This window comes from Polyodon spathula, chromosome 12 (genome assembly GCF_017654505.1).
Source record: "Polyodon spathula isolate WHYD16114869_AA chromosome 12, ASM1765450v1, whole genome shotgun sequence".
Classification (NCBI taxonomy): domain Eukaryota; kingdom Metazoa; phylum Chordata; class Actinopteri; order Acipenseriformes; family Polyodontidae; genus Polyodon; species Polyodon spathula.
This window is the reverse complement of record NC_054545.1, coordinates 3,318,576-3,331,994: the sequence shown is the minus strand read 5'-3', so window position 1 is coordinate 3,331,994 and position 13,419 is coordinate 3,318,576. Positions and strand designations below refer to the sequence as shown.

At 40.2% G+C, this 13,419-nt stretch overlaps 1 protein-coding gene across 2 annotated transcripts in view; it reads left to right on the top strand.

Moving 5' to 3' along the window:
• LOC121324526 (calcium permeable stress-gated cation channel 1-like) overlaps window positions 1–13,419 on the top strand; it is a 37,852-nt gene that overhangs the window by 10,830 nt on the left and 13,603 nt on the right. Inside the window, exons 2-9 of one of the 2 annotated variants that reach the window (XM_041266525.1) lie at window positions 5,840–6,089; window positions 7,024–7,103; window positions 8,992–9,024; window positions 10,385–10,478; window positions 10,823–10,860; window positions 11,433–11,575; window positions 11,816–11,867; window positions 12,688–12,870. In XM_041266525.1, coding sequence (XP_041122459.1) covers window positions 5,883–6,089; window positions 7,024–7,103; window positions 8,992–9,024; window positions 10,385–10,478; window positions 10,823–10,860; window positions 11,433–11,575; window positions 11,816–11,867; window positions 12,688–12,870 — 830 coding nt within the window. In that variant the 5' untranslated portion in view covers window positions 5,840–5,882. The remainder of the gene's footprint in view (window positions 1–5,839; window positions 6,090–7,023; window positions 7,104–8,991; window positions 9,025–10,384; window positions 10,479–10,822; window positions 10,861–11,432; window positions 11,576–11,815; window positions 11,868–12,687; window positions 12,871–13,419) is intronic. The other variant, XM_041266526.1, reaches the window with a different exon arrangement.

Sequence of the window (13,419 nt, the reverse complement as noted above, 5' to 3'; positions counted from 1 at the left end):
ATCTGATCCAAAGAACATATGAAATCAACACCTGGGAAGAGAAGTCATGAAAAAAGCAACAGACAGTGTATGCTTGTTGCAGTAATGATGTACTTTGTCAGGTGAGGTGAGATGATCATACCATTCCCAAAAGCTTTGAGCTCCATGTCCAAAAGTCATTTATTTACTTTCACAAAACTAGTGCCAAGCAATTAGGCAACATCTTTCAAGTTCTCTTAAGCACGGTCAACTTAATGTTGAATTACCTCCTTTACAAAACAGAAGTTCATTAAAGAGCAAAGTGCATTGACAATATACCTGTTATTCTTTTACAGTCTAAATGGAGACTATAACAACAGTGCAGCACAAAATGAAAGGTACAGTAATACCAAGGTCTCTTTCACTTCAATTCATACGTTCATGCTATATCAGGATACCATCTGTGTGGCTCAAAAACACAAATAAATAAATCCTTTTCCTGAGTGGTTGCAGATTGGGGGGGGGGGGGTTGGTTAAGTCACTTTGCAGGCCTTCCCCCACCTGCTCAACCTCACAAAATCACATAGACCTGGTGGATATGTTGACGTGTTTTTATGATCTGTATCCATGAACTGCGTTCTCAGCTGCAGGCAGATGCTGAAGTATACTATGGCCTGTCGTTGCCAGTGGCAACAATAATACTGTAGCAGAAGGACTTGTTTCAGCGTGGCAATATAGAAAATGATCCCGTTTACACCCAGCATTAAGCTGATGAATTATTAATATAAATAGCAGACAGAAAGGGCGAACAGGACAGGGTGGATTAGCAAGATGTTGGCAGTCCTTGACATTTTAAAATGGTTTATTTCATAAGCCTGGGAGTCATATTCATACTCCTGTGTTTAAAAAGCAGCTGTTGCTTTTGTCCTTTTTTGGTTCAACCGTAGAGCTGCTGATAAGTGGGAAATGTACCTTCTAAAAGAGCTCGTCAATAAGCCAGGTGGATTTACCTGTCGGAGCGACAGATAGACACTTCGATAGATTTCTTTTAAGTCTAAATTGAAAACCATTCTTTTTTGAATGTGCTTAATTGGTTGTAGCTGGAGTGTATGGTATATAGGAACTCTTCTTGTGCATTGTATATATGAACTGTCCTAGTGCATTGTATATATGAACTGTCCTAGTGCATTGTATATATGAACTGTCCTAGTGCATTGTATATATGAACTGTCCTAGTGCGTTGTATATATGAACTGTCCTAGTGCGTTGTATATATGAACTGTCCTAGTGCGTTGTATATATGAACTGTCCTAGTGCGTTGTATATAGGAACTCTCCTAGTGCATTGTATATATGAACTCTCCTGGTGCGTTGTATATAGGAACTCTCCTAGTGCATTGTATATATGAACTCTCCTGGTGCGTTGTATATATGAACTCTCCTGGTGCGTTGTATATATGAACTCTCCTGGTGCGTTGTATATATGAACTCTCCTAGTGCGTTGTATATATGAACTCTCCTAGTGCGTTGTATATAGGAACTCTCCTAGTGCGTTGTATATAGGAACTCTCCTAGTGCGTTGTATATAGGAACTCTCCTAGTGCGTTGTATATAGGAACTCTCCTAGTGCGTTGTATATATGAACTCTCCTAGTGCGTTGTATATAGGAACTCTCCTAGTGCATTGTATATAGGAACTCTTCTTGTGCATTGTATATATGAACTGTCCTAGTGCATTGTATATATGAACTGTCCTGGTGCGTTGTATATAGGAACTCTCCTGGTGCGTTGTATATATGAACTCTCCTAGTGCATTGTATATAGGAACTCTCCTAGTGCGTTGTATATAGGAACTCTCCTAGTGCGTTGTATATATGAACTCTCCTAGTGCGCTGTATATATGAACTCTCCTAGTTTTGTTTTTAACTTTGTACAGCACTCTGGGATGCCGTGGTGTGAAAGGCACTATATAAAAATACATTTATATTGAATTGTATTGTAGTAGCATCTGAAGACATTGGCCAATCTATCCAGCTGATTACATTTGATATAAAAGATTTCACTACGCCAGCTTTCCTGGTATGGCTTGGGACGGAGTTCAAAGGCAGGGAGCAGAGCAATTAAAGGCCCAGTAAAACACTTGGTGGTATAATATGCTGCAGTACTGAAACAGACTTTGTAGATCTTTTTTTGAGAAACGATTCGACTTCACTGAGTATCACTACAGGCGTTACTGTTGTGTGTTGGATGTGGTTTGGATAGCTGGAGTGAACCTGGTGAAAGCTGTGCTCAGGACGCAGCTGGATCACAGTTTGTTTCCTTTGCTGTAAAAATTGGATTTATGTCTGAACTGGCATTTGCTGCAGCATCGCTGCTGTCCCATTCAAAGATATTATTCATTGTAAAGCATCCTTTTAGGATGTAAGCCTCTAATTATATATATATATATATATATATATATATATATATACACATACATATATCACCACTGCTCCTATACAGTATAATCCAATCAATGTAACATTGTCACCTTTACAAATACACGACCCTTATGTAAAGGTTCAGTCTAAATCTGAAGTGCTTGCGTTTCGTCTGGTCTGTGTTATTAATAGAGATGTTGGAAGACATTGCTGCTGGTAAGGTTACAATATAAAAACAATCCTACAGGTTACTGCATTTGACTGTTGTCTTATTTGCTGTGTTTACAAGCTTTATCAAACCATACAGCCTACAGCCCACAGTATATGTGTACTTGTCAGGTTTAGCGAGCATCAAATGCTATCATTTTTCAACATGGGGATGCATTAACAAAATATTGAGGTTAATATGTTTTGTGTTTTAAAAATGATTACACATCTATATGTTTGTCTCTTACAAATCTAAAAAAGATGGCCAAAATATTCAACTTTTGGAGAAGAATTAACTATAAATAAAGAATCTTTGCTTACAAAATAAAATACTTTTTATAAACACAGACGCCATGCTTCCCCTTAGCTGTCTCGACAATCTAATTTTACCGTTTGCTTCCAAATAGACAACATATGAGCAGAAATTCTACAAAAAAAAGCTGTCCGATTGACCACTGAGCACCCTGGATCCAGTAAACGCAGTGCAGAAACTGCTGTTGTGTTCACTGAGAGTGGCCTTGGACATGCCCTCACTGAAGAGCACATTTTTATTGCACTGTGCTGGAGAGAATTCACTGATCCAGCAGACAAATCATTCAGCAAGACATGGAGAGCTGTGGAAACAATAGACTTCCAATGAGTTCAGGGACTCTCAGCCCTGTGCCAGCACGCACGCCCTCCACAAAGCACCACAGCAGCTGAAATCTACATTTTGAATTTGCTCTGAGCCCAATGAACATGCTGGACTGAGGGGGTGGAGGGGAACTGGCTTTCAGTGTGTTCCGCTTCATTATTTCTTTAACTGCGCTGATTTCACAGTCAGGCTGTGCCCTCTATAAGTGTCACGTTATGACTGAGTATCGTTGCCCCCCTCTGATCATAATTGCACCCCCAAGCTGTGCTAGCCTGCCCGACTCTCCCCGTGTTATTAATATAGTAGGAACTGTAACACAGGCTGGATTGCCGGATCATTGATCCTGAACTCGTTATCCCTCCTAATCCTGAACGCTCAATCACTACCGTACTGAAAGCACACAAACGTTGCCTTACAGAAGTGCTCTCCTATTATTACCTGTATGTGTTTATGTAACTCCTGACACAGAGTTTACAAAGTGTGTTTTCAGGGAGAGGCAGGCTGCACATTATACAGTGATCTTTCTGTTCAGTGACTTGCTGTATGACCTTGCAGCAGCTTGTCGTCTGGTGATTTATTGATGTTTGTGTAACACAGCTTTGCTTGTGTGTTTTCTGTTGCATATTAGGTTTGTGAGGATGGAGTTTGTCATTTTAGTATATTAGCATATCAGTGATATCAATGCTGTAAAGCTTTTTGATGCTTCTGAGGGAAAAAAAATAAATTAAATAAATGCCTGATTGATTCCAGAAAGATTGACCAGTACTGATTTAACCTGCTGAAAGCTGGCACTGCTGGTTTTCAGATTATCATGCTGGTTCAAGAGAGGGGTGAGAGTCTTGGCTTGTGTCCGTCCGTCTATCCGTCCGTCATTGCACCCAGAGCAATCACCAGTACACTGAAACTTCATGATTTAATATGAGGTGAAATAATGAAAATAAGAAATAATTAATATTTTTAAAGCTGTTTTGAGTAGTACATACCACAGGAACAATTTCAACAGCAACAGCAGATAGTGGATTATTATTTCTGTAATTGTGTCTAGCAGGAATGGGTTCTTGTTAACAAGCGTTTTACTCCAGTCCCATAGCAGCGAACTCATTTTACATTCAGCCCATTGTGTGTATTTGTAATGCTTATTTGGATATAGAGACACACCAGGGCGTTCCTGGGGATAAGCGGCTGATAGGAGACTCTGGATATGAAGTTAAAGGGTTAACTCATTTTCTAAATGTATTTTCTTTCACTAAGTAAAGTTTGCTGAAATAGATGTTTTATTTTATCGAATGTGCCCACGGATCAATATAATATATCTTCACTGCGCCAGCAATCCATCTTGAGCTGTGACATAGTTATATTGAAATGCTCACAATGACAGAGCGCATCCCCAGAGAGGGCACACAGCTGCCAAGTTACTGTAATGCTGGCCATTTAGCAATTTGCCCAATTTAAAATAAACTTTCTAAAGTATTTGCAGCAGTGTTGCTGTTTTGATGTGTATTGATTGATTTGCTGAGCTAATCTCAAGACAAGCATATTTCCAGTTATTCCCCTTATTGCCGGTGTCAAATTTCCGATACTCAGATGGTCCTGGGCGCTGTGTTGAACATGAAATGTATATCTAGTAAGATGGGGTGACCTTGCGTGATGAATTCAGCCCCAGTGATGGGGGACAGGACAGTATTTTAGTTCTGCTGCTGTAATTGATTTATTACTTTGTACTGCTTCTGGGGAAATCCAATCTCCAGTAGATTCCATGTTGTGGTTTTGTGTTGCCATGGTTGTATGTGTGGAAGCCTTTATCAGGGTTATTATATGGGGGTAAATGGTTTCACAATTACTAGCGCAGGAGTGTGTCCAGAAACGTTGTGATGTAAAACTTCCACTAGTAACACTGTCCTCGGCTAGCTGGAGCAGCTCTTGTGTTTTAAAGAGGTAGCTGCAGTGAGCATGAATCTGCTTTTTTAATGGAGCAATGCAGAAAAGGCACATGTCTTTTTCATTTTAGTTCCTTTTAAATCAAGTTTTATAATGGTGTGATTTTATTCTCTATGTGTATTTAATGGGTGTCTGCTTTCTGCAACTGCAACTGCCACAGGAGCAACCCTGTTAGCAGAGATCCTGGGATCAGTTCAGTGCAAGTAAAAGTCAGGAAAAAACCGTCCCATAGCCGGTCAAGATCTCATCGACCTTTCCATCTACTGACCTGGAGGTGAGCAAGTAGGTCCAAATATCTGTGGATCGGCAAAAAAATCAAACCCGTGCTCTTCTGTGTGTGCTATTTGGAATTGCACTTGCAAACCAAATTAAAATAAATCAGGTTTGTCTGTGTGGATTGTCTGTGTGTGTTTAGGTGGCCAGAAAACACTGCAGTGAAGGGAGCGGATGGAGGACCACATTGAGAGTTCCAGAGCAGTGGTGTTTATCAGTATTGAAAGGATTATAATTGCACCATCATTTTAATAAACCACAATGATTTGGAAATTCAGTCCTTGTCCATTAACCCTTTCATGCATGGCTATCTCATATGGGGATGGATACAAAAAGGTCGCTTCTAGTCTTTATATGAGGACAAAGAAGTTGCCCAAGTGAACAGTAACCAATACTGAAATTGCTTTCCAGAGTGATGCTCATATGACCCGGCTCGGACGGAGAAGGAGGACAAATGGAAGGCTCTTACTTCTCTGCTGTCCCGGCTTCTGGGAATGAGCGCGACACAAGCCTGGACTTCCTGAGTTTCCTGGACACCCTGGGGACGGACAATGGGACGGTGGAGCGGTGTTACAGCACCCGGGCCCACAGCTCCGTCCTGCAGGGCCTGCCATTCGGGGGCGTGCCCACTGTCCTCGCCATCAACTTTGTCCTCTGGCTGGTGAGGGGATCTCATTGAAGTCTATAAAATCATGAATGGTCTAGTTTGTTAACCCAAGACTCTGCTTCAGATTTAGCACAGAGAGTAGAACAAGAGGCATGACTGGAAGCTGAGTAAAAGTAATTTTAGAAGGAAAGGTACACAGAGAGTTATAAATGCATGGAATAGCCAACCAGGCGATGCAGTAGGATCTGAAACACTGGGAACATTTAAAAAGAGACTTGATTCTTTTAAATGAGATCCTCCCCTCGAGTCGGGGTCAATGTGGTGCTAACAAGGGACCAGCCTTGATGGGCAGAATGGCCTTGTCTTGTTCCCAAACCTGTTATGTTCTAAAAGCTTTTCCTATCTTGGGCAGGATAGAAATATATCCTTATTGTTAAGGTGCATATTGATAGAGACAGACAAACACAACCTCAGTATGCAGATCGTTCAGAAATCAATCGCACACTTGTATTCATCCCACACACTGGTTATTTTTTTTCTAAATACTTCTTGCCTAAAAATAGATTTGAACAAATTGCCTCCTATTGATCGAGCTGGAAGGCACTTTCATTTCTTTGAAGCTTGTCTGTATGTGTCTATGTGTTTGCTTTGTCTGAGCTGAAGGCCAGGCCAAATGGGTTTAGCTTTTAAAATAATGCAGAGGTTCAAAGCAGTTGAAAGGATGTCTTTAAAAATGTACTGAATGGTGGTTTAGCTTGAAGGTGGACTAACCAAGGCTACATTGTTTTGCTGTTGATTTTGGTTTCCAGACCTAACTTTCACATTGATTCCTATTTAAGCCCCCAGAGAAAGGGGGGCTTCAGGAGAGGTGAGACATGATGTGGTGGGCGAGAGCTGCATACCTCTGTGCATCATGTGAGCAGACAGTTAATCTGTGGTGTGTAAAGAGCAGGAGTGGCTGACTGAACCCTTGCATTGTGTTCTGCAGGTGCTGCTCCTAGTGTTCTCGTGCCTGCGGAAAGCAGCATGGGATTATGGACGGTTGGCATTGATAATGGACAATGACAGGTAAAGAACGGAGCTATGTGTACAGTGTTATATGTATATATATATATATATATATATATATATATATATATATATATATATATATATATATATATATATATATATATATATACACACACACACACGTGTGTGTGTGGACAGTCCTGGAAGAATTCCCTATCCAGGATTATTCTACTGGTGTGTCAGTGGATCTAGTCGTGAAATCTATATTAAGTTAACAAGACCTTCACACCAGACTTGGGATAAATATAGTTATAAATATGGCTTGTGAAAAGTAACTATTTGAAAATATTTAAATATGAGTAAAGTAGTTGAAATACAATGAAATACATAAATATGTAACTATGACATACAGCAGCCTAATTATTACCCTGCATTCTAAGGAGGGTAAGCCTTGTTCTTGTTAACCACTCAGTTATCTTTTTTGGAAACTGCTCAGTTTCAATTAGATTTAATTTGAATTAATTTAAATATTTTATTTCAGTGGGTAAATATTTGACAATAATGAAATATCTTTAACCTCTGGTTCAATGGCCTGTTATTGAAGTTATTGAATTGAACGTGTTTAACATTTTCCTTGTTAGAAATCCTCCTCAACCATCATGTGGTAATTGCAACTTATTTATTCGAGCATCTATATTAAATATTTCAACTATTTGAAATAGTTGGTCTTTACAAATAAAATATCAAATGCAACTATATTTGTCCCAGGTCGTCTTCTCACTGTGTCTAACAGGAATTGAAAGCAATAGCATCATCCCTCGGTAAAGTAAGAGCAACAGCACCACCTTCTGGATAGAACATTAACTACAAGCAAATTCAATAATGTTTAGCTTTGAAGTAATGGTTCATGATAGATTTAAGAAGCCTGGTTTTCTGCAGCGTTAGATTCCCCTTTTAGTTTGAAATTGTTTTCAGTCTATAATTTGTGGTCTACCATCGGATCTGAATACCGGATTACAGAATGTTTTTTTTTTTTGTTCTTACTTGGTTTGAATATAGTGCTCTTGTACTTCTTTAACAACCCTAAAGCAAGGATGGTATCAGACTCCCATTGCATAGCAGTTGGATCCATTCATGCTTTTTAATAAGACGCACCTGAGCTTGTTGCTGTACCTATACACTGGGGCTAACCAAGCTGGTAGTAAAACCTGGAGTGGGCTAAACTGCTCTGCAATACGAGTCGTATTTCCATCCCAGGAAAGGCAAAAGGCACATCCTTATTTGACAAAAGCAAATACAATGCTTCATTGTGAGAAAGTACCGGCATACCAGTTGGTATTCCACACAATCATTGAATTACTTTCATTAAAGGCTTTCGTAAAGGTCTTGTTGCAGAAGCCATTGTGTGATGACTTTTTGAAAACCCATTTACTGCTATTGTGACATTTTAAATACTGAATGGACAGAGATACTTCTGTAGCCCCACAGAGAGTGATAGTAAGTCATCTCTTTATATGACTGGTCTCTATAGAGAGCTGGGGAATGGAATTGGGAAGTTCAGTCCATGTTTTGGTTTTACCCGAGACAGTATTTTCGTGTGACAGCACATGCATTTCTGTTAGTGTTTGAATAAATATATGTATCAATAATACATATATTTCTTTGTGTATGTATGTGTGTGTGTATGTATATGTGTGTGTGTGTGTGTGTGTGAGTATATAAAATTTCTTAGTGATTTGTAGTTCAGTGTATTTACTTTGGCTGTTCCACAACAATCCACTAGGAGGTGCCATGTTAACCAAGTTTCTCACTTTACTTAAAATGAGTCTCAGTTGTATGTTTATAATAAACACAATACATTGTAACATTACTTGATACAAATGCTTTGATTTTGTAATTAACAAATTCACCCCATTTCTGTTTTTTTTTTTCCATTCCTCACTAGATATGTAGCCTGGCACCGCTGGAACTCTTACGAGTAATCAGCCTTTTTATTTTGGGGTTGGCGGTACATTTGGGAAATCAGGATAAAAATCTGATCAGCTGGCAAACAGGTTCCATCCTGCTGTGGCTGGGGAAGTCGGTTCTGTCACAGTCTAACACCATGAGAAGTGTGAAATTTGCCTGGGAGCAAACTGAGTCCGTATTCTCTGACCATGTCATGTTTATTTGTTTTTACTGTTAGTCCCACTTAGTCCAAATGCTATTCTCACCCTGTACATTGTACACGGATTGGAATGCTTCCTGTGTGTTAATAGTAGTCCTGTTTAATCACGATCCCTGTTGATCATATTGCCCACACATTCCCTGTAAGCTACTGAACAGTAAAGGTCCCACGCTGATGTCTTCAGCTTTGCTGTTTGCCACTAAAGGACTTATTTGCTTTGAAGATATTGATAGTATTGCAAGTGGTCTCAGCTCAGTCCTCAGAGTAGTGCTGTTCAAAGGGGATGACACCCAGAGCAGAGAATGAAGGCGTTGACTGTGCAGCGTCCATACTGCACACACGCAAGCAGTGAGATTCCTCCCGTTCCTCTGGATGTGACCTGTTTGCACGACGGTGTGGAGATTTGGAGCTGTAGCAGCACTCTGTGCAGCAGGGGTTCAGTGCAGCTTGTTTCTGCATGGCTGGGTGCTGACACTCCCAGTTCCCCTTGCATTCACATTGTGTTTTCAGTGGGATGAACTGGAAAGAGATGCACTTTAATAATTCAATTGCTGTGATTTAAAAGCGCGCTTTTCAGTAATCCATCCAATTCTTGGATCGCTGCTCTGTTTCCCTTTACCAAAGAGCTTATACTAGTATTGTCAGGGGGTATTCCAGCCACTAACACCCTCCGTTTGTCCCTTATTTGTTGGTGTGCACTGTGGGTTAATCATTGCTGAGCATACTGATTTCTACTGAAGAAAAGTTTACCAACTTTCACAAGATTTTCTTTCTATTAACATAAGCAAATAATGGCACCCATATACCTTTTTCTAACTTTGCCTAATAATGATATTATTATTAATTTTTTTGGTTGGATAACACAGTGATGGGAAAGAAGCATGCAGAATGCCAGACCTGTAGATAATCAAGGTGGACCCTGAGGAATCCCTTTCTGTACAGTTTTGTACAAGCTTTAACCAATCCAAGTACATTGGGGGTTCTAGCACCTGGATGAAATGGAGGTCTTGCAACAGCATGGCAATGGGAGGGATGTAAGAGGTGACGGGTCACATGAAGGCACATCCTGGGATAGTCAATCAGTGTTTCAGAATGGTATGGGGCTCTTCTTGCATTTCTGGTAGGATGGGGACTCTCACACCAAACTAAAGCTCTTCTAATTGCCCCTCAGCCTCACATCTCTGTTCTATGGAGAGCCGAGCGAGAAGGAGAAATCGCCTCCCCCCTCTGAATCCAGTCCCTCTGACATGGAGACTAAAGATGTGGTGAGTCTGACCAGTGAACAGCAGCCCGTTGCTTACGAAGACCAATGATAACAGACTGCAAACGGCGTGTCACGCTGCTCGCAGCTCCCGATAAAGGCTAACCTCGGCTTTTGTGTTCATTTATTATTACAGGGAGTAACGCTGATGTCACAGGAAATAATAAAAGAATTGCAAGATATAAAATAAAACTGACTAGACGTATTAAAGAGTTGCTAATAAAGAATTATTACTTGTGGGTTACAGCAATTGTCAGAGGGATGTTATCCAGAAGGGGCTGTCCTGTTTTAATTCGCTTTATTTATTCATTTACTGTTTCTTCCATTTGTTTCTGTCTTTATTTTCAGGGCTTCTGTTCTTGGCTTTCATCGATCTATCACATGAGGTCAGTGCAGGGTGTGGTTTTCACAGATTAAGAATTTATCATTCCTCAGTATACGCGCAGCATAGCTCAGGCAGTGGGAATAGTAACTGATAGCGTAGCAAACTGGTGAAGAGTGAGTTATCTCTGCTTTCAAAACAAGATCGCATTGAGTATGCTAATGAGCCAGCCTTGATCTGCATTATTCGTGTTTATACATGTTTACTGTTTGGTCTTGTCTTGTTGATTTGATTGTGAAGTGCTTTGAGATGGCTCGCCATGAAAGGCGCTATATCAAAATGATTTCATTGATTTGATTGATTACAAATATATACAGTGACACAGCAGTAAGTTCTCTATCAATAGTTCTCAAATAAATCATAGCAAGTAAACATAAATATTCAGCTGCACTATTTCTCATCTGGAGAAAGCGATCTAGACAGGTCAGACTGTAATTATTACTAATTCGTGCATCAGCTGTCAGAACTGCTCTGTGCTGGAAGTCTAGGGTGCCTTGCTGTCTTTGCTGTTTTCTTTGTTGAACTCTGTACAAGGCTTCCACGTGTACCCGTGCATTTCCTTTTGGTTTGTTTCAGAGACGAAGAGATTCAGAGTAAATGCGGAATAGATGCCACTATCTACCTCTCGTTCCAGCGGCACATCCTGGTCCTCATGGTTATTGTCTGTGCCCTCTCCATCGCCGTCATCCTGCCTGTAAACTTCTCCGGGAACCTGCTGGGTGAGTGACACATACTAGGAAGCCTCGAATAACTGAGTCACACAGGTGTGTATTGTTCACTTCCATGTGTCTTGCTGTGCTGATGGTGGAAAAAAACCACGGTAGGCCAGTCTCAAGCAAAGCACAGACAGCCTCTCGTCTTTCATCACCCAGTCAGTTTCAGATACAGTCTATGAAGACAGACGGTTGTATTGTTAAACAGTAACCGTGGGCTTTGTTTGTTTGTTTGTTTCATTGCAGGAGACAGCCCTCAGCATTTTGGAAGGACGACTATAGCTAATGTTCCTGCACAGTATGTCCAAACCTCTTTCAGCGTTCAATAAATAAATACATTCAGTGTTTGATGGGAAAAGTGATCTTTATGCCAAGGGGGAGACCTCTCTCTGTTTTAAATTGAATAGTTCTATTAGCTGGAGAAGTGCATTGCTATGGAAACTATTTCCTGAGGGTTCTGTAAAATCGGTGCTCCTATTTGAGCTTGGCTTGTAAAACTGGAAACCAGGGTTTCAATGGTGAAACTTGAATACATCACAGCCTGTATTGCAAGCCAGTGAGCTCATCGTTAAAGAACAGGGGTGGCAGTGTTGACCCTATAAAAATAAGTTATTTTATTATTGCATTGTTGTTGCACCCACTCATGTTACAATAGCTACATATAAAATAGCGTGCAAATGTATTAGATCACCCCATTGCTTCTGTTTTGATTTGTTGTGCACATGAAGTCAAACCACTGTAAAATTTGTAGAAGATTGTCAAAATAGGCAAATTAGTGATTTGTCTAATTGAATTGAAGGCTTTAATAGACCACACTTGCAAGTCATTTAAAATAGTAAGAGAAAACACAGAGCCACAAAAGATCAAATGCATGAGGCTTTTTAGAAGTTGTTTAAGATGCCGAATTAAAGCACAAAGTGGTCTATTGCTTCTGTATTGGGGATTACTGACTCATTCTCTGCAGGTAGGGATATAAATGACAAATCTTGATAGAACCCTAGTGTAAGAAGTACTATGTGCAGAAGTTCTGAATAGCAATGTGATTGAATCGAGCATGAAATATTAAGTGGTTCTGCACACTCCTCATCAGTGCCTCTCCTGGTCCTTCTCTCTCACAGGGATCGCTTCCTGTGGCTGCACAGTGTTTTTGCGCTGCTGTATTTTATTATCACCGTGCTCTGCATGGCGCACCACTCAGTGCAGCTGGAGTACAAAGAGGATGAGAAGGTGGCGAGAACGCTGATGATCACGTCAATTCCCAAGGAGATCTCCGACACGGGGCTCATCGTGAAGCACTTCCAGTGAGTGCAGTGTGCTTTGCTACAGTGCCCCACAGTGTGGCTCTCGCTGCTCTCTTCTGTTAGATATGCTGCGTCGGTCAACTCTAAAAGGGTTACTTTTATAGTTTTAGCCTTTCATAGTTCTTCTTTTGTTCTATTTTATTTTTATTTTTTATTGATGTTATTGTTATATTATCATTTTTACTGCTTCTTGATGCTGCATGCTTTCTGTTTTAACCAACATGTGAAACGCTTTCACTTGCTCTGTAATGAAAGGTGCTACATAAAACAACAGAGACATAGGGCCTTATTTTCAAAGCGTTTCCTCCATTCTTAAATTAACTCCTATATATTTTTTTGAAAGGAGAAAAAAACACATAAATGTTACAAAATGAAACCCCAAGCACACTGCGAGTGCTGAAGAGAGCTTGAAATGCGTAACTTAGTAGTTCAGTTTTAGTTTTGTAAAACTAACAGGCGTTTTACCATCTTTCAAAAAAATGGGAGTTAATTTAAAGACTGGAGTAAAGACTTTGAAAATATGGTTCATTTACAGTGGCTTGCGAAAGT